At 39.2% G+C, this 21,893-nt stretch overlaps 3 protein-coding genes across 4 annotated transcripts in view; 1 reads left to right on the top strand and 2 right to left on the bottom strand.

Annotated features, from left to right (window-relative positions):
- The window catches only part of LOC111340954 (uncharacterized), a 198,673-nt gene that overhangs the window by 105,457 nt on the left and 71,323 nt on the right, over positions 1-21,893 (top strand). The window lies entirely within an intron of this gene.
- Positions 49-6,589, bottom strand: LOC111346421 (low-density lipoprotein receptor-related protein 6-like). 2 transcript variants are annotated; one of them, XM_022953709.2, is made up of 6 exons: positions 6,381-6,589; positions 6,198-6,280; positions 2,830-2,930; positions 1,023-1,148; positions 537-942; positions 49-185 (listed from the first exon to the last, which is right to left on the bottom strand). In XM_022953709.2, exons 3-6 carry the CDS (start codon positions 2,900-2,902, stop codon positions 113-115), a joined length of 678 nt encoding a protein of 225 aa, XP_022809444.1. In that variant the 5' UTR covers positions 2,903-2,930; positions 6,198-6,280; positions 6,381-6,589; the 3' UTR covers positions 49-112. The 2 variants fall into 2 exon arrangements, with proteins under 2 accessions (XP_022809444.1, XP_022809445.1); XM_022953710.2 differs by lacking the exons at positions 6,198-6,280; positions 6,381-6,589 and adding an exon at positions 3,219-3,365.
- On the bottom strand, positions 9,540-20,983 carry LOC148731848 (uncharacterized). Its single transcript, XM_088759887.1, has 3 exons — positions 20,428-20,983; positions 19,688-19,820; positions 9,540-11,548 (listed from the first exon to the last, which is right to left on the bottom strand). Exons 1-3 carry the CDS (start codon positions 20,590-20,592, stop codon positions 11,244-11,246), a joined length of 603 nt encoding a protein of 200 aa, XP_088616013.1. The 5' UTR covers positions 20,593-20,983; the 3' UTR covers positions 9,540-11,243.

Raw genomic sequence — 21,893 nt, 5'->3', positions numbered from 1 at the left:
AAGGTTGGACATCTCTATGGTGCCTTTAGCATCAGCCCAATACAGATGCTTTTTAGCATGGTCGATGGTAAGTCCACTTGGCTGGAATAAGTCTTTTGTAACAATGGACATCCTACCAGAGCCATCCGTCTTGGCTAGCTTTCTCAATTTTTGGCTCGTTGCCGTGATCCGTCCAGAATATCAAACTTAGAGCGAGGAACGAAAAGAAATCTAGGTCATTTAAAGCATTTTAAGTGCATTATGCACACATGTTACAAAACTAAGCCAACTGTAATCAGAAGCGACGATCAGATTACTGCCTGAAGGAAGCATCGACAGGAGGCAAGTGTTTCCTGAACTACGAAGAAAGCATACTGAATGAAAAACCCTCATTATTTGCGCCGCCCGAATGAAAAAAATGTTCTGAATAAGAGTTTGTGCAATTATATAGTATAAAAACGCATCTTCGTGTGCCCTTTTCAGTGTGCCCTAAGAAATACACCTGGAAATTCTATTGTTAGCAAATATGTAGTCTTTATTTTTGCATCAATAGTTACCCATTTTTCTCATCGAGCACGATGGCTCCTGGTTCATTAAGTCCATCTTTGAATAAGACCTTCCTTTTCGTTCCATCAAGACGACCTATTTCGATTCTGTCTGTCCCGGCATCGGTCCAATAAACGTTTCGTCCCACGTGGTCAATAGCTAAGCCAACAGGACGAAGAACGTTACAAAAGTACAGAATCTTCGCTGAAGATCCGTTTCTGAAGGCGCTCATGATGCGCCCTCGGCTTTCGTCAGTCCAATACACGCGATCTTGAACACGGTCAAAGTCCAAAGCAACAAGAAAATCAGAATCAGGGTCCTTGAACAAGGTTCTAGACACCGAATAGTTGGCACCCAGGAAGATGATGTTTGCCGAGTTGGCTTCGGCATCCGTGAAAAGAATCAACTTATTTACTTCTGGAAATAAAATAACACATACTGATAAGAATGTTGCCGGAAATGTGATCCAAAAAATAACTCAAGGGCAAAAGACTTACTGTCTTCACACGTCTTTCCATCTTTTTCCTCTGGTAAGCCTGTTAGACACTGGCACTCATGTCTGGAGTTTTGTGGGACACAATGTTGGCTACAGCCTCCATTGTTTAAAGAACATGGACTTGAAGCTAACAAGGACAACGAAGGTTTTAAGAAAAGATAAGATTAAAAAATATCCAAAGGAATACCTGAAGAAAGTAAACATATAAAAAGATATGATACATCTTAAATACAAGGGGCATATAATTTTTCTTTAATCTTGTCAATTTAGGATGTGTATGAAATGGACATCTTTTAATCAAGTTCTAAACACTTTTAAATAGGAATTATTGTACATGAACAGTTTCCGCCAAATTAATTACATAATCAAATCACTGGGGGATAAAGCGAAAAGCTTGAAACCATCCTGGTCAAAGAATTTTATAAAGGATGACGTCTTAACATTTACTTAACGCCATTATTACGTCAAAAGTGAATACACTTTGGTAAATATATACAATTGATTAAAATAACAGTGTTGTGGAAAAATAACCACACACAGCGTTACATAAAGATAACTGGACAATTGTTGCCGAGGAGTGGAGAAAACATCAGGCAAATAACCTAAATTCAGACCATGGTAAACTTTCTCCTGCCCTCCGTTCCGTTGTAGATATTTAGGGATCGTAAAGAAATCATAAACAATTGAGAAAGGCATCCGTCAACCTTCATGGTTACTATACTTTCCCATGGCCTCATTAAATATAATATCGAGCTTGTCGATGCGAAACTAGAGTCTTACAAGTATCGGGACCCAAACGATCCATTAGGATCACCGATCACTTCACGTGCACCTCCGCCAATGTAATCTATTGCATAACTTGCACTCATTGCAAAAAGATATACATCGGCGAAACAGGCAGAAGACTAGGTGACCGATTCCGAGAACACCTTCGCGACGTGGAAAACAATGACAGGGACACATCGAAACCAGTCGCTAGACATTTTACTTTACCCAATCATTCTAAGCAACATATGGCAATCTGCGGTCTTTCCTTACACTTAGGTAGCACGGAAAGCCGTAAAACTCTTGAACAAAAGCTCATCTTTCAAACTGGCAGTCTAAATCCCACAGGTATCAACGAACGCTTTTCATTCCACTACTTTATTCGTGTTTTTCTCGTTACCATGTTCCCACCAATAACGTAGCTCCATTTTCTGCCTTTAAAAGCACACACAACCCACAATTAATCTATTCGCTCCGACGAAGGGCTAACGCTGGAAACGTCAGCTTTTGTAATCGTTACGGTGGCCAATTTACCATTTCAACTTTGTTGATATATCCAAATTATTTCGTTACCCCCACCGACTCAGCCCCAAACAGTTTCTCTAGAAACTATCAGCCTTCGTACAAGTATCATCGGCTTGGGCGCAAATGAAGTGGTTAGGCCTGAAGAACGTTAATTCAATTCCCACTCTTTTCAGAGATAACTGGTTAGTCATAGAAAGCCGCCAAAATCAAAGTCGAAAACCTGATGCTGCATTTTACGATATGAGCTCTCTGACAGTAATCAAATTTTTTCAGTTCTCACATTTTGAATAAATTCATCAAAGGTTTGTATTCATTCTACTTCTTTTGAAATTCTGTGCTGTCGGCTTTAGAACGAGGGTCAAAGACATTTTTTGGGGGTTTACCAACAATTCATCTAAAATATCTATCACTTTCGAATAGCAGTTTTACATAACAATGAAGGAGAACGGGTGTGGAGATGATTGAAATAGCAGCAGTAAGTACAAAATAACATGCAGCATCATTTTTTTTCTATTCACCTTCACACAAGTTTGTCCTTTGCTTGTAAATCCACAATGCAGACAGCGGCAAAATCCACCAAGGGATCTTCATGCTGTATGGTCGATCGGAAAATGGTTTCCTGATAAAATAATAGAATAACAGTTGACGAGCAGTGAAGTGTAAAACGTTCAGCCTGGTACAATCCATAAATCTAGCTAAAAATCAAAGTGTAGCTAAAGGCTTATAGGACTTATTGGAGAATGGTTAATTAAAAGGAATCGATCTCTTGGATTTTACTACTGTTAGGATTTTTGCCTTTCAGATCTTAACAACGAAGGATACACGCACTCATGCCCTGCATAATTGTTTCTTTCAAAATGTCGATTTAAAATAGTCAGTAATGAAAATCTCGTGAACTTCGGCTTACCTTTCAAAACCAGCTTGCGTGCGCAACTGATTATGAAACTACCACGCGAACGACGCGGATTCCGATAAAAACAGAAGACACATGCAATGCTTAGGTTGGAACAAAGATTGAGCAAGCCAAAACATGAAAGATTGTGTTCTTCATATCCAAAAAGGCACATTATGTAAGGGACTTTCCCGTTTTGTAGTTTGAATCGATAAACATTTGGTCAATGCTATTTTTAAACGAGTGTTAAACGAATGTTGTTTTCTTGTCTAACAAATACAATTTCAAAGACAAGGACAATTTTTTTATTGAAATATCGAGCAGGCTCTTTTGTTCTCAACAATGCGAGTGACGAATTCTAGAAAGCAGAGCATTTTTCAAAACATTCACAATCCAGAGATAACTTTTCTTGCAGTCGGTCCCCATTTTTCCGCGCTGGCAGAAACTAATATACATTCTAAGTAGTCAGTTCTGTAGTCAGAACTGTTATATGTTACTTAAGGGATTTAAGCTTATTTATCATTAGCGAACTGTTTGTCATCAATAATCAACCCCTTTGTGAATCAATAAGGCTTCATGCATAATATGTCAGATTTATCTGCTCCAGGTGATAATAAGGTGTCAGTCACAGCTAGTGATGCATTACTGATACTGGAAACGTTTCTTTCTGCATTTTTAATTACATTTCTAACATCATAAGAACTGTATGGCAGGCAAGAAGGAGAACTATCAGTGAGATCTGGGCGTGAAATGGTTAGTATACTGGAGTTCTTTTATTATTCCACTAATTTGTTATTTAAGCGATAGCCTTCATTTGGCGCGAAAAATATTTTAGATTCTAATTCCTTGAAAAAGGAATTGATCCCTTTGCTGAGTGAGATCGATTTACAATAGCAGCCTTGTCGGATATCTGCACAGATGCAAGATGAACAAAAGATCTAAAACGATGTGAATGGCTAAGGCCTCGGATAAACTTTGGTAATCAACTAAGTTGGATAAACTTGCCGAGTTAAGGATAATTACAAGCAAATTTGAATGATTGGATAAAATGAATGATATATCCGATAGGGCTGTACATGTGGACTCTGGATTCTATTTGCAACCGGCATAATACGTTCTAAAGGCACACATCGTTTTGCAGAGTTTTGGCGCGTCAGAAATACTATTAAGTTTCTGAAATTCTCTCACTTACTTAATTACACCCTCGATAGCGTGATGGAAACTGGCCTTATAAAAGCCAATAACCACAAAAATAGCAACCCTTGTAAAAAAAAAAAAGAAGTAAATGAATAAAACATGCAAATAAACAAACAAACAAAAAATACGTGAAAGCAAAAATTAAAGACGAAATCAAAACACAACGAGAAGAAATGGCGGCCCAAGGCCTGGTATAAAGGAGACTAATAAGAGGAATTCTGTACCTGCCGGAGTTTGCACAAAGTACGCTACCATCCTTTTAAGCCCCAGAATGTGAAAGTATTTGTTTATGCTGCTCAAACTCGTTTTACTTATATCTCAGATAAGTAAGAACATGATTCCTAGACACTTGTCCAATTCATGATAAAGGTCAAAGCCGGTTGGCTATTGTTAGTTATAAGTGGCAAATAAACTTTTCCATAAGACATTCGAGATAAACTTGCAACAAATCGATCCGTGGCGATTCCGGCTGTTATCATTGGGAGATTTTAATGAGATGGGGACAACAGCTCAAATTTTTCTGCACTGAATAAACTGATATCGAAAAGCCACGGTCATAGGACAAAAAAACATAATGCTATTGGTGCATTCTGGGATGGAACCGGAGGCCTTACGCGTGATTGATTTTTTTTGGCAGAAAGTTTAATCAGCGCAGAATTCTGAGAAAATTTGACGGGTTCTTATTCTTATTCCTCAATAGAGCAATAACGAAAAACCGTATAAATGAGTCTGGATCGAAAAAGAAGCAATAGTGCGCGCAAAATAAATTCGGATCTATAGCGTATTTACCAGTTTACCACAATAAACCCGCTGCAAGAGTTAATGTTCAGTTGCGAATATCGATATCAAGTTTAATGCACTCGCAAATAGGCATGGGGCAATAGCTGCTAGAAGAAAGTAGTGATCGATAAACAAAAATACTACAGTTTCAAAAATTAGGGTTCGAAAGTGCATGGTAATTGTGACGCAGATTACGCAACAAATAACGGAACAGATTATTTATGGCCGAAGGGGGGTGGGGGGAGGGGGGAAGGTGACGGAGTGAGGGTTCACATGGTTTTGAGGCGAAAGGGAGGGGGATCATCGTAGTCAACAGAGTGTAAGGGGGAGACTGTAGCAAAGTGATTACCAACGAACTGCCAATGTAGGGGTTGGGAGAGGGGGGGGGGGGTCATAACAATATTAAAGGGCCTGAATGAGGATCAGGCAAATGCTATCCCGACAACCACAATCTTCTAGAGTCCCATTCCCTGTGGTAAATAACGATATGTCTCATTATCGCGTGATTAGCCATGCAAACCGACCTATAAATAGGATATGAAGTACTCCTTTAGAGTGTTCGAGACTGCTGTGCATGTTTTCATGCGGAACTCGTACAACGCGGCTGCTCTTCTCGCACGGTGAGCTGTAAAAAGAGTTGTGTTGTAAACCGTAAGTTACCACTACATTCTGTGACGCTGCGTTTTGTATGGTGAAGCCAATGTTTCTTCATTTGTCTCGCAAAGTCTCTCAAATTTCCAATTTTTGGGTGAGACCAATTTAGAACGTATTTCGGAGAATAGCAACAATCGAAGAATCGATGGACAATCCTTAAAAATCGAGTCGACTTCGACTTGCATACAAGACAAGTATCCTATGAGAATCCGTTTTCGAAGTGACACTCTAAGTGTCAGCCTCTCGTTAAGTAAATGGTCCGTCACCGAGCTCCTGTTTGTCGGTTCCGCCAAACAAAGAGAATTTGAAAGTCAATTCTTTAATTTCATTTGGAGATGATATATCAATTAAAAAATGAAATACCTCTGTAAACTTAAATCAACAAGATGAAAAACGCCCAAATCCACACTGATCTGCCCATGCTATAACCGCTTCGAGATCAATACCTGATGTAACAAAAGTGACAGTTAACTTACATCACTTTATTGCAGTAAAGCAACGTTATAAGGCCGACAGCGCTAGCATATCTGCAATGAATTTACTCACCAAAACTGAACTCGTTGTTTATGGATCCTAGAGGTCCCCGTAAATTTCAATATCCTGGTTAGTGTAACAACAAAGTATACCAGTTGCCCACTCGTATGACAAATTATTTCAAAATATTGGGGAAAAGGCGAACAGAAACGCCAAGTCGGTCAAAAAGCGGAAAAACACGGCACAGAGGCTGAAGGTATCTGCAATGCTTATAATGATTTTTTTCCAATTATAACATGCAATATGGAACAATCTCTCTTACACATTGAGACATCCCCATTGGCTGTTTTGACCAGTGTGTGAGAGCTTTTGAGGTGTTTTGTCCTTGCATATTCCAAATTATCATATGAACGTCCGCCCCACTCAAGCACTTCCAAAGAAAATCATAGCGAAAGGTGAGGTGATAGGATTGGATGGGGTCACTTGATGAGCCGGTCCGGAAGAAGCCGTTGGGTCCTGGAACACGTAGAGTGTTTTTTGTGGTTTTCCATCGCGTGGAATTCTATCGCATCCTATCTAAGTTAAAGAAGACTTTTCGAATTTTTCGCAGCATAGACAGTGGTCATATGATAAAACGCTTAAGTATTGACTGAGAAAGCTCTTTCATTCGATTGTAACGTATGTCTTCCTCCTCCGTTTGGCTCGTGCGTCATGACCACGAGACAGATATTTTCCCATTCAGCTCTCCCACATAGTCAATAAGTGCATAATATGCTGACCTCATCATGTTAAAACTTAACCAAGTAAACGGTTAATTTTTTTTCCATTTGGACGGTTTACGGTAACATTTTGAGGGCCTTTGACGGTTTACGATTAGATTTCAGGGCTTTTGACGGATGGGGTCTATTGGGAAGATGTATTTCTGGTAGTTCAAATCAATATTATGATTTTTTGTTTTTAACGTGAGTAATAAATGTTACGTTGGTATCTCGCACACATTTAGGATCAGTCTCTTTCGTTCGAATATTACGTTGGTACTGCTCTCGCGCAATGTTAGGATTCTCCTTCATCCGATTGTTACGTTAGCCTCTCGCACACTTTTGAATTTCCTTTCGCTGGATTTATACATAAATAACTCATGCACTCAGTTCAAAATTCTCTTCCATTCAGCTGCAACGTATGTATCTTGACAATTTGATGTTTCTCCTCATTCGATTGCTACGTTCGTATCTTGCGCACTTTTAGAATTCGCTTTCATTCAGTTGTTATTTATACATCTGGCATGTTTTAGGATTCATCTTTTTCAATTGTTACGTTTGTATCTAGCGCACTTTTAGGATTCTCTTTCTTTAATGGTTACGTAATGTATCTTGCACATCTGTCTCAACTGTCAACTTCAGTAATGACGATTTTATATATTTTTAGGACTTTTAGCACTTACTCTTAAGGGTATTACAACCGTAAATTATTGTAAACTTTTCATTGTATTATGTGTAAATGTACTTTAGACTTAGATCTTAGATGCACCTCTTCGTAGGCACTAGCTTTAAATATCATCGTACCGAGTAAGGTGAAAAGATATCAATTATAACCAACGATAGCGCCAGGAATGTGCGACGAACTTGCTCAGCACAACGAACAACAGTAAATCACAGCTCTTTATGTCCGTTATGTTTCCGAAATTTCCGTTATCTTGGTTACTGTAACAAAATCTTAGGCAAAAAGGCGAACGCAGACGCTAATTCGGTCAAAAAAGTGTAAAAACTCGGCACAGAAGCTGAAAGCATCTGCAAAGCTGAGAATAAATTTTCTTTAATTAGAGGTTACGAGTGGGAATTATCGTTCTTTTAAGAGAGATTATTTCTTATTAAGAAAAAACATGCCCTCTGGCTGTTTTGACTAACGCTCTTCAGGTGTTTTGCCCTTGCATATTCCAAAATAAGCTAACCTCATCATCTAATAACTAGTCAGTTTTTAGAGGATTGGAGACAAACTTATTCAATGATTTCAGAAACAGTCCATAAGTTTGTTTGTATCTTATTTGTTAGTTTGTTTTAATCTAAAGTATCGAAACTAAATCTACCTAAGAAGTATCTTTTCCGCAGTCTGCTTCGCCCTGCCGCGCAAAAGCAAAACAAAGAGAATTTGAACTCTAGAGTGAAGCTCGTCTAAAAGTGGAAAAAAAGTTCTTTGTTATCTAAGATAAGAAATAACATGCCCCGGCAATATATTTACCTAGTTTCGTTTTCATACTACTTGTCATGCAAGAGGGTCTTAAAGACGTTAAACATAATACGTTAAAAGGCCAAAAAAAACAACTGTTACGCCCAAAAAAGTGACAAATTTGAGCCATTAGTTGTAAAATATGTGAACCGTAAAGTTCTTCTTTTAACAGTAACGAAAGTTAGTTAACTTTTAGCCGTAAAACAGCCGATATTTTAACTGCAGCCAGTATGTTATGCCTTCATACTGTTACTCATGCACGGATGATCAAAGCAGAGGTTTAAAAAGTCAAATTAAGCTTCAACCATTGGAGAGGGTGACAGAGGGTTTATATGTGCTGGGCAATTAAACCTAAAGTTAATGCGTGATGCGTGAATTTTAAAGAAACGCGATAAAATTTGAAATTTTTTCTTTTAAATTCGTGACATGTGGAATACTGTTTAAAGCGGACAGGCGAAGCGTAAATTTGTCTGATATTTGTGTGTGAAACGGGATTAGGAACCCCCCCTCCCCTCCCTTCTTTGATTTGACAAAGCAAACTTTCAAACTTGGCTCACCATAGTAATAGCAGTGGCTTTTTCTGTAGCTTACTGGAGGCAATTGACCTTAATCTCGTTTGTGGCTAAAATGTTAAATAAAACTGAAGCCTACAGATATGTATGCAGGGTCACGGTGGATGGTAAAGGAAGGAAAATCATCCCCTTGGCAGTGTGTCAAACATATGTTTTTAGCTGTTTCGCCGTGCACGTTCAACATTGGAAGTTATCAAACAAATCTCATACTACAGATATAAAGGGGGCCGATGCTTTTAAATTTCAACAAAAATGATAATCTTCTGGGGATGAGCAATTGCGCTGCATACCTTGGTGCTCAACATTCTATTTCATGAGTTTGATCTGACTGTGGCAAGACTACCATTATCTTTGGAACATGATTACTGTCCTCGGCTTTTACAAAGTAGATACCTTACACATTAACTGTGACTAAATATGATTATTTGAACTAAAATACCTATAACATTTTATTGGGTGCAAAATTCAACTAACGTTACAAAAGTGCCAGGAATAGAATATACGACTAATCTTGGGTCGGTAAAATAAAAAACGTTCATAAAGCAAGGTATTTAATCAATAACCTAACCCTCTTAACTTACATTCAGCCAGATAACTTATTTTTACAAAGTAGGATGCCCTTTTTTAACTCCCGAGGGACTTATTCAAAACGAACACATATATATTAAGTTGTTGCAAATACCATTTAACTCTTTAGAACTCATACAAATTCATACTTTGTTACCCTACGATATTCTTATTCATGTCACACACAGTTACCGACAATTAATTTGGAATACTTAATTTTTTTTACCTTTTTGTTTTGCAACAGAATACATAACTACTTATAATAACTTTCATGCAGTGATTAAACTACTTGCATTGCTAACATAAATCTATATATCTTAATAGACGTTTTGTTGTGTAGTATCGCTGAGTATTTTTACGAGTTGTGCCGTATTTTGACGAGCCCGTAGGGCGAGTCAAAATAAAAATAACGAGTAAAAATACTCAGCGATACTACACAACAAAACTTCTAATAAGTTATATATTATCCAACACGCCAAACTGTTATTTCAGTGCGGGCGAATTTCGCGAATGTTTATTTACGGGGAGTGCGTGACAGAAGTATGCGAAGCGGAACGGAATTGGCGCGTTGTTGTGCTGCTGTTTCTATTTTCTTCATTAAATGAAGAAATTTTCTGGTCGTCAAATATGATTCAAATTGTACGCCATTTGTTTCTTTTTCGTAACTACAATCCAATTCTTCGCTTGCGCGATGCGAGAAAACCTGTTTAACTGGTACCACAATAGACGAGTACAAATACCGCGTGATATTTGTACTCGTCTATGGCGTTATTTGTACTGGTCTAGGTGTAGTTGGATAATAAAATACTTTACTTGCATTAAAAACATCAAATTCGTTATTTACAATGTGTTTAACACGTTGCTCGGTATACTTGCCAAATACGAGTGAACTGTTGTTTAGAAAACTAGTGGTGCGTACTATAAAACGGTAAATACGGTTGTTGTTTCATTTTGTTTAGACGGGTTTTGTAACTGAGTACCTTTGATCCACGTATTTTAAAGGTTATTTACTTGAAGTTGTCATTTCGTGCCTTTCCTCTCGTTACAACATCTCTTAGGCCAAAAAGAAGATGCAATGTAGGATGTTAGGTATGAACAATCTATAAAAGCGCTAAGCGAGTACTCTCAAGGTTTATAATGGTACACAAAGCAAGAAAGGCTCCCTCCTCGAGTGAGGTATTTTCTTGAAGAATTTTTTCAAGCACTATCTACATAGAGCTTCGCTCACCATCAAACAGAGGTTTACCGGCACACTGGTGGTAAACACTGTACTCGACAGTACGCGTCGTTTGATGATGGTGATTCTTCGCATCATATTCTCTTGAATCAAGGCATATTCTTAGCCTTTGCAAAATACATTAAGTTCAAGTTGAATATCGTAAAACTATTACCGAAAATTACAATTAATTGATTGTTTACTTTTACAAAATTTATCATACTGAGTTTTTTTTTTTTTTTTTTTTGGTTTCGCGATGGCCGTGAAATTATTTAACTTTCCTTTTCAAGGTTTACAGAAACGTTTAAATTCTTTAAACGTATCTCCAACATAACACTGGCCTCTTAAAAATGTTTGTTATTGATTATCATATTCCTCTAGAAGCTCGGCCACGTCACTTCTTTTTGCAATTTTTCTCAACACACTTGCAAACTCAGCAGCTGTTAGTTCTGGGTGCGAGGCTGCCAAGTTTTCCAATAGGGCTCTTGATGGTCCGTCAGGGTACTTTTCAAAAACTGCGGCTACTTTATCTTCGTCAATATCATAATGTGAACAAACTTTGTGAAAGCCACTAGCACCTGACTTCTTTTTTCTGTCCAAACGATTACATATTCTCTCCTGAAATGAGCCACTATATTGCAAGCTGCTAAGGAGTTTCGAATCTACAACAAGGAGAGAGTTTGGCAATAATTCATTTTTCAGTCGTTAAAAAATGTGCGCTCTAATGATAGTTACATGTTGTTAAATGATAGGCTGAATTATGCACACGTTTTGATTGATTCTTGCTTATGATCTATGGGAGGACGTATACATCGGTGTCTAATAAACTGGAGATGGGATAGGGGCAAGACAGGACACTGATTAATGCTTTGGGTGGTGATGGTGGTGGGGCAGGGGAAGAAGCTTATTCGTAGGAAGTGTTAATTTGCTGATTTACGATAGTAACTATAGCGATAACTGTAACGAATGTACCGGTTGAAGAGTTACTAATTTTCAATTCTCAAACTGTATTTAGGCAATCAATAATATGTAATATGTATACGCACACACACACACACACACACACACACATATATATATGTATATATAAGAGCAGAAATGTAATGGTCAAGAGGCCAACTCCGATGTAGCTTTGTCGGTTTAATAGCTCGACGTTTCGACCGTCTCGGTCTTCTTCAGGAGCATACTCAGGAGCATGCTCCTGAAGAAGACCGAGACGGTCGAAACGTCGAGCTATTAAACCAACAAAGCTACATTGGAGTTGGCCTCTTGACCATTACATTTCTGCTCTTATTTACGTTATTTCAAGAGCCCACGATCGCTTCAGTGATCCTCCAGGCAGCGCGTTTGAGACTGATCAGCATTGTTTGTGGGACCCCTTACAAGCTTCTACTTAGATATATATATATATAAATATATAGATATATATATTCTGTATGCGAGGGAAACCCTGACCCTGTACACCCCAAGTAATCATACTTAAATAGAATAAATGTATGAAAAGAAAATTTGCCCTGAGCGGGATTTGAACCCATGTCCCTCCTGTTACTAGTCAGGTGTGATGACCACTGCACTATCAGGACAAACATGCTGGCAACACGGCAATCGAAGATGTGATTTACGTGATCGGAGACGTGGTCTCCCAGGAAATTTAACTTTTCAAGGTGACCGGGTAGGGGAAGCCTATAACCCCATATGAAACCCAACTAAGGATCTATTAAAGATACACGACCGAAGTCAACTTAGCGGATCACAAAGGAGGATCCAATTACGGATACATGCTAATTTCAATGAAACAAAGAGACCACGTCTCCGACCACGTAAATCACATCTTTGATTGCCGTGTTGCCAGCATGGTTGTCCTGATAGTGTAGTGGTCATCACACCTGACTAGTAACAGGAGGGACGTGGGTTCAAATCCCGCTCAAGGCAAATTTTCTTTTCAAACATTTATTCTATTTATATATATATATATATATATGTATAATGTGTGGAAGTCGGGAAAAACACACACACACACACACACACACACACATATATATATATATATATATATATATGTCTCACCGGATATGTCTCACCGGATATGTCTCATTTCGTGTACTACTATATATATATATATATATATATATATATATATATATATATATATATATATAGTAGTACACGAGGACGGACAACTTCGAGCTAAGAAAGACATATACTCAAATAAAAAGTCTAAGAAAGTTTAATAAAATACGTTTCGGTCCGAGACCTTCATCAGCTCTGATGAAGGTCTCGGACCGAAACGTGTTTTATTAAACTTTTTAGACATTTTATTGGGGTATTTGTCTTTCTTAGCTCAAAGTTGTGCGTCCTCGTGTACTACAATATTTTTCCTACTATTTATCGAGGTTTGGACTGTGAATCCCTTTGGATCCTTCTGGCGCGGCGTCACTGTTGGCTCGAGGCCTTTTAACTTGGTATATATATATATACAAATATGAAAGAAGGAAACTATTTCTAGTTACTCGAGTTTCACGCTCTAGGCGATCATCAGACTGAAAGTTGTCTACGACAAGTAAACGGTTATGAATGTTTAAATTTCAAGAACGGTTAGAAGTCGTCACGCACGCGCTTCTTTCGATTGGATGATGTGAAAAAATTTTTTTCGTGGCGGCATTTCGTTACAAACTCAGATTTCTTATTTAAGAGAGAGGCATTTTGAGCGGTCAAGATGCAAAGTTTTTCAGCCAAATATAGGTTGCAGCGAGATGGTTTGCCTTTGCATGCGCTTGCCCTTTTGATGATGCGCCAGTTGATCTTGTAGTCGTTGCCTCGCTCCTCTAAGTCCCAAATGTGTTTTGAAAGTACAGTGTCATGTGAGTATTTTCGGTTTTTAAAAGAGAGTTTGTGGTTGTATCTTGTTTTGAAAGCGTGTTCTGTCTTTCCAATGTAGTTCCTTACGTTACCAGAAGTTGTTGTGACAGTTGTTTCCTAGATGATGTTTCCGGTGAGGCACGCGCCGCCAAGAGGGCAAACGTTTTTGTTTCGATTAATCTGCAGTTGCATTTCTTTTCGCTGGATGCCTCGTCATTTTCATTTAGGATTTTCTGATTATGGCTTTTGATTATATTAGCAATGTTTGTAGCGCAGCTGTAGCTGATCTTCAGGTTGTTTCTGTTGAATATTTGCTTCTATTGAATACTATAATTTCCTTCTTTCATATTTGTATCTTGCTCTACGCATTTCTGCATCGAGCACTCCAAGGATAAGTGAAACAACTTTATTTCTTGTTTATTCGCATATATATAACCAAAATAGCGGAATGAGATCATCATCTACTAAAAAGTGCTCAATAGCAGGGCTAGAGCTATGGATAATTATACCTCAAGATTTAGGTTACTTGAACTTTTACTGCAACTCTGAGTTTCATGCTTCTTGCGAAGCAATCGTCAGGCAACTGCCAGAAATAACGGTTACAATCCACCGAAATATAAAGGACAGAACAATGTGCACATGCGCGCGCAACATACTGCACGCGCTATCGTAACGTTACGTTCTTTAACAGGAATTTCCTGACATGTCTGCAACATGATGTCAGCTCATTTCTTTTGATTAAACTTGCCATCTGCGGTTTACAAATGATAAAATGTTTTTCCTACAAACACAAATTGCATCTTTTAGCTACATTGGAATACGAACTAGCTTGTTTCACCTTGCGCCACTTAATATTAAACTTAGTGTCCTTATCTTTAAGACTTCATATATCTTTGCTAAGTTCAGTAGCATGCCTGTAACGTTCGTTTCGGAATGAACACAGGTGGTTCCTGTAACGCATTTTAGAAGCGGTGTCACAGAGACCAATGTACGTTTCCTTTGCAGTTTCCTGTTAAAGAACGTAACGTTACGATAGCGCGTGCAGTATCTTGCGCGCGCATGTACACATTGTTCTGTCCTTTAAATTTCGGTGGATTGTAACCGTTATTTCTGGCAGTTGCATGACGATTGCTTCGCAAGAGTCATGAAACTCAGAGTTGCAGTAAAAGTTCAAGTAACCTAAATCTTGAAGTATAATATATATATGTATATATATATATATATATATATATATATATATATAGTAGTGTGGCACAAGAGGACGGACAACTTCGAGCGAAGGAAGACATATACTAAATAAAAAGTCTAAAAAATTTAATAAAAAACGTTTCCTATTTCCTACGTTTCCTAACGTTTCCTAACGTTGTTAATTAAACTTTTTAGACCTTTTATTGAGTATATGTCTTCCTTCGCTCGAATTTGTCCGTCCTCGTGTGCCATTTATACTTCTCCTACCATTTATCGAGGTTTGGACTGTGAATCCTTTTGGATCCTTCTGGCGCGGCGTCACTGTTGGCTCGGGGCCTTTATATATGTAAAGATATATATATATATATATATATATATGTATATATATATATATATATATATATATATATATATATATATAGAAGTATGATGCGTGGTAGGCAGAAAAAACAACTACATATACATCCCTACAGACCTGTCTCGTGGTTGCCCACTCATCAGGGGATTTTATCTGATGAGTGGGCAACCACGAACAGGTCTGTAGGGATGTATATGTAGTCGTTTTTTTTTTCTGCCTACCATACATCATACCCGCTCTACTATTTGTATCGAGCACTGTTTCGCGGACACGAAGTTTAATCCCTCTATATATAGAAGTAGAAACTTGTAAGGGGTCCCACAAACAATGCTGATCAGTTTCAAACGTACTGCTTGGAGGGTCACTGAAGCGATCGTGGGCTCTTGAAATAACGTAAATAAAAGCTGAAATGTGATGGTCAAGAGGCCAACTCCAATGTAGCTTTGTTGGTTTATTACCTCGACGTGTCGACCGTCTCGGTCTTCCTCAGGGGCATACTATATGTATACGTTCCACCTGCAGAAGGCCGAAGGCCGAAACGTCGCCACATTTAAGCTGGAACAGTTAGAAGTTTGCTTCATGTTTCATTGTTTTACACTTACTATATATATATATAATGTGTGGTAGTCGGAAAAAAACAACTACAGATACATCCCCGCAGACCTGTTTCGTGGTTGCCCACTCATCATGTTTATGCAGTGTGAAAAGTCAGCTGTTGCGTAGGAGTGCTTTGTTTCTGTGTCGGCAGCAAGAGCGAGTTTGTTACGCTTGTTGAATGTTGATAGGTCTGGGTGGCAGATGATTAGGAATTTCTCTTTAAGGCATAGGTTGCATCGTTTGCATGAGCTGTTGTAGGGCAGGTGGGAAGATAGGATGCGCCAGGTGATGGAATAATTGATGTTGTTGTCTTTAAGTGTCCAGATGTGTTTGCTGAGTTCGGTGGAGTTGCGGTGTTTTGCGTGTCGGAATGATGAGGCGTGGTTGTTGTAGCGCGACTTAAAGTCGTTTGCAGTGAGCCCGATGTATGTGTCTGTCGTGCTGTTGTCTTTACGTGTAATGGTAACTTGGTATATGACAGATTGTTAGAGGCAGTTTCCGTCTAGAGGGCATGAGTTTTTCTGTCAGCAGTTGCATTTCTTGTTGTTGTTTGCGATAGAGGTGTCGGTTGTGGCGGTGGCGTTAGTCTTTACATGGGAGTTGAGGATTCTTTTGTTGTGGTTGTCGATGATTTGTTTTGTATTGTCCATGCAGCTGTAACTAAGTTTGATTGTGCTCCTCTTGAAAATTCTGCGGAGCTTATGATCTTTGGGGAAGTGTTTGTCAATCAGCTCGAGGAATTTATGTCCGATGTTAGTGCTGGTGTTATTGGTGAAAGGCGGGTTGTACCAGAGGATGTTGTTGCGTTGGCGGTTCTTGCGACTTTGTGCGTGCGTTGGTTCGTAGTGGAGTGTGTAGCTGTAACCACTGGTGTTTAATGCCTTCTGGTAGGCGGGAGTGGCTTGGTCGAAGGAGGTTTTGTCGGATGAGAGGGATGATAAGCGTCTGTTGATGCCGGCGGGGATGTTTTTTCGTGGTGGACGGTGGATGGTTGCTTTCGCGGTGGACGTATTGTAGTGTGGTATTGGGTTTGGTAAATGGCCGGTAGGTGTTTTGGCTGAGGTTAAATGTGACGTCCAGGAAGTTGATTGCTTGTTCGTTGGCTTCTATGGTGATGCGACGTCCGTTAGCGTTAAAAATTCGGCATATCTCTTTTTTGATATTTTCAGTGTCCCTGGGTGTGGCGTCGGTTGTGGCAAGTGCGTCGTCTCGGTATAGACCAATGTTTATGTTGAGATTCTGTAGCTGGGACAGGAGGAAGTTTCCGACAAGTTCACAGGTTTCGGCGCCGTCGAAGCTGCCCATGGTTACGTAAAATGTAGTGTTGCTTTTTTTTGCCAGGGTTGCTGTTTGTGGATTAAAATCGAGCTTTTGTCATGAATGTTCCTTTCGTCGGCGGTGTTGTTGTCAAAATCAGACGCGAAGTTGAGCGCTTTGTTTAGGAGGTCTAGGCTGATGGATGGGTAGAATTCTTCTATGTCGAAGCAGATGAAGTTAGAGTTGTTTTTGTTGTCTATACATGGAAACCAGTTGATAACGGCTGAGGTGTTTTTCCATAGGTTGAAGTTGCTTTTTCTCGCGATGTTGGTGTTGATGCGGTCGAGGATTTCTTTGCTCACTTTGCCTATTTTGGATTTCGTCAGGTTGATCAGGCAGCATGTCGGTTTGTTTGGGAAGTTCGGTTTGTGGTCTTTAAGTGTTATGAATGCGTCTTTGTTGGCTGTAGTATCTATCCTGTCATCGATTTGTAGTTTTGTCGCGATGTCTTTGTTTGTTTTATGGATTGCTGAATTGTTGTGGGGAGGGCTTTCTTGTAGGATTTTGTTACGTTTTTTTTCTAGAAGATCGTTGTATTCTGCAGGTTCAAGTTTGTAGAAGCTAGTAGTTTTTTCTGCTGGGACCAGTAGCTTGGGTTCGTTCTTGGTGTGGTTGGTGTCTTCTTTTAGTTTGTTGAGGAAATAGCTGTTCACCTGCTTGAATTTTACAGACTGTATCATCTTGAACATGTCGTCCTCAAAGTCCTTTAGTTCTTCGATCGGTGGAGGGTTCTTAGACGATTTGAAGACGTAGTTCTCTTTGGATGTGGGTGAGTTGTTAGGATCTAGGACGAAGTGGGCCTTCCAGCGCATTCTGTTCAAGAATTGGCTGGTTTTTTCGATGAGACGTTGTAAATAGTCATTGCGCGATGGTAACGGAATATTCTTGGTAGAGTAGCTGAGGTTGAATTTTTCCATGCTACGGGCTGCCGTAGAGTGCTCAACAAAAACTTGGAGTGGTGTAGAGGGATTAAGTTTGGGGTCCGTGAAACAGTACAAATAGTACACCCGCTCTACTCTACTATTTGTATCGAGCACTGTTTCACGGACACCAAGCTTAATCCCTCTCTCTATATATAAATATATATATATGACTTTCATTATGCTGATTGGCTGAGAACTCGTGAATTAATCTCAAACAGTGCATAAAGCTCACGTAAAAATTACAGCAAAACAATATGGCGGACAGGTGAGGAGCAAGTGTGAACGTTTAATTCACAGAGAGAATGCTAGAAACAAAAGCACCTGACAAAGAAAAAACAACTGGATACAATTCTGGAAGTCTTGGGGTTCCAAAATTAAAACGGATATGAAAGTATGAATCGGAGGTTCCGAACAAAATTCTCGAGGAGTTTTACAAGTAAGTTCGTACGAAAGAAGGGAAAGTTAGAAGGAAGCTCTTGATGGGAATAAGAAAATATTTAGCATAGAATATTTAGACAGGGTAGCCCAGTTCAGCTGCTTTTTATGGGGCCCGGTGACTCCCACCCATCCCACCCCAGGGGAGGACATCCACCACAAAATAATCTCGTGCGTGGGAAATTAACGTCTCCTACCCCTAACCCTGCAGGAGAAAGGGCCTGCGGTCCATTCGTCCTTATCCGAGAAGACTAGAATATCTATCCATTCCTTGATATCATAGAAAGGTAGCAAATTCTCCTCAGTTATTTAAAGACCATGAGTATTGGTCCGCCCTGGGCTCGAACCCTCGACCTCCCGCACAACACAATCCAGCGCTTTAACCAATTGAGCTAGCCGGGAGGCGGTTGGGAAAATCCCGACTTCTCCACCAACAGGAAAAAGACAAGCGACAGATCCAGTGAGCCATGACACGAAATAAAAAAAACTCGAGAGGCAAACAGTCATATTTTTGCATGTTTGTTATTAACTAGAAATCACACAAATGTTTCTCATGTAATTTGGGATAAATCATCACTCGTAAATATTTCAAAGACCACAAATCGCACTCACAATATGGGCTTGTGCAATTTGATTAGCTGATTTATCTTAAATTCCGCGAGAAATTCGTATATTTGCCTATACCAGGGTCTCAGTTGGGTTAACCGCTAGCCATAAAACGGCCACGAAATTTAGCCATGAACGAGTAAAAATTGACAAATCGTAGCCGTTAGTCGTAAAAAAGGAAGGAAGCTAACTGTTAGCCGTAAAATGGCCAAAGTTTTTTAACTCGTTGGACTAAAGTCATCACCCCATTGAAAACTCTCCTATACTAGCTAAATCGGTAAATGTGATCACTCCTCCATAAAAATGTGTCGAGGGACGAGGAAATCTTTAAAAAAATGTGCTCGGTCGGAGGGGTGCTCATTCAAAGAAACCTGCTGTACAGGGGAGAGGGGGTAAGGGGGGGGGGCTTAACAGGGCTTCAGAGTAATGCCCTCCCCTAGAATAACAGCCCCCACTACCTGGACATCTGCGGTATTTTCTACTGATAGAAACTACAGCAATGACGGTGACGAAGATACCTTGTTTTGATTTAATTCCGAAATTATCCCTTCCAAGTTCTTTTCGAATTGAGGAGGTGGAGCTTCCAGCTGTCACCTTAGGAACGTTACTTTCCTTGGAATTTTGGCGTGGAGAGTTTACCGGCTCCAACTTCTACAACATAAGGAGTAAGTTAAAGTTGCACTTGAAATGGATCTGCTTCTATAAAATCATGTTTATCGATACTCAGTTATACAATTTCCAGAGGTAATTTCAAAAGGGCTGATCTATAAGAGGAGGGCTTATCAATATTAGGAGGGGCTACAAGTAGAACAGAGAAAACAATTCCAAATTAAATCTACGGGGGATCTCACTGAGATTTAATCGTCAGCATTCAAAGGAGTTAGATTTTAACGGTCAGACGTCACTGATAAAGTACAGACTTTTACTGTGAACTTTCAAAAAAGCATTCAACCTGAGGTTGTCAATGGGGCTTTAACCGTCAGCCGCAAAATCAGAGACAGTTTAAATAGTTTTTTTGTGGAAATTCCTGCAGAGGTTTAAATGTCACTGAATAGGAGAATCCTTAACATGTGCGGTGTATTTTAGTTCTAATGCGGCTGAGTTGTTGAACGTAATTTCTTTGTCGTTTCAGTTGTTGTGGCCAGCTGCAACTATCTCAAAACCTGATGAATGGAAAGCTATGGAATCCTATGGAAAGAAAATGAACAACGGAAATATTTTGATTATCTTTTGGTATTGTGTGACAGAAATAACCTACCTCTAATATAACAGAAGAGTCCGTTGGTTGACTTTCCATCTCTAAGCGATGGATACTTCCATGGTTGCTTTGATCTCCAAAAGCCACACCAGTAAACTGATTGTTCTCCAGCGGTGGATTCTCGCTAAGTTTTAAGGAAAAAACTCTTATTTCAATAAAGTCCATCTGTTCTAAAGAAGAATATTGTAAAGGTAAGAGGTAAAGACAGAATGCAGCGTTTTTTAAATAATTACGATAATAAATAATACAATCCTAACGACATGCTGAACGATGTTTTCCTCCACACTTATTTCAGGCCGTTACCAAAGTTATTCTTCCCATAGAAAATTATCTATAAATTATGAATAAATAAGTGAAGTAGGTTTACGAAATCAATAAGAAAAGAGAATAAAAATAGCGGAGTGGGCTAGAAAAAATGCTAACGTTGTGATTAGTACAAATACAATTTCTGATTTATAGTGATTCTGTGTGTTTGTCTATTCCTTCTCTCTTCCCTTCTTTCCCTTTCCCTCTGCTCCTTATTCCCTTCTTTCCCTTTCCCTCTGCTCCTTATTCCCTTCTTTCCCTTTCCCTCTGCTCCTTATTCCCTTCTTTCACTTTCCCTCTGCTCTTTATTCCCTTCTTTCCCTTTCCCTCTGCTCCTTATTCCCTTCTTTCCCTTTCCCTCTGCTCCTTATTCCCTTCTTTCCCTTTCCCTCTGCTCCTTATTCTCTTCTTTCCCTTTCCCTCTGCTCCTTATTCCCTTCTTTCCCTTTCCCTCTGCTCCTTATTCCCTTCTTTCCCTTTCCCTCTGCTCCTTATTCCTTCATATTTAGATTTTTCATTGGTTCATTGGTAATTAAGAATTGAATATGGTTACCACGCACACTATTTGGTTTTGTGTCTGCAGTTATGACTTCACAATCGATTTATAAAAATTTTAAAAAGATACTTGAACGGTATCTTCCCTAAATATAACTACAGCCTTACCTAGTGGGTCCACGAAGCTTTTTAAAACAAATGAAAATGAATATAATTAAAGTTAAAGAAACAGTTCCAGCTAAAATTCCACCAGCCAACTTATAATGAGAAGTTCTGCCTTCAATGCTTGATTTCATTTCATTATAGGACACTGAAATGAAAGTATATAAGCAAGTAAATAATTCGTCGCGATAAAGTTGAAAATAAACTTGTTAGAGTATTTTTCCATTGAGTTTCGTGGGGTTTGGGTAGGACACCGTAGATTTTAGGTACCGAGATACATAACATAACGTCCGGTAAGTTTTTTTTTGTAATATTCAAATATTGCAATTCGCGCAAAAAAACTATCGAGTGCACTTGGGAGGTTTGTTAAGCACTCAAGAGGCTACGTGGTTAGCTGAGCCTCTCGCGTGCATCCATAACTCAATGATGTACGCTATGGTGTTTGCCACTCGTCAAATTGGTAATAACGAACTAGAAAGGGACCATGACGGCGATGAATGGAG

The sequence above is a fragment of the Stylophora pistillata genome, chromosome 5 (genome assembly GCF_964205215.1).
Source record: "Stylophora pistillata chromosome 5, jaStyPist1.2, whole genome shotgun sequence".
Taxonomy (NCBI): Eukaryota; Metazoa; Cnidaria; class Anthozoa; order Scleractinia; family Pocilloporidae; genus Stylophora; species Stylophora pistillata.
The sequence above is the reverse complement of the archived record's forward strand: the minus strand, read 5'-3'. Positions and strand labels throughout refer to the sequence as shown.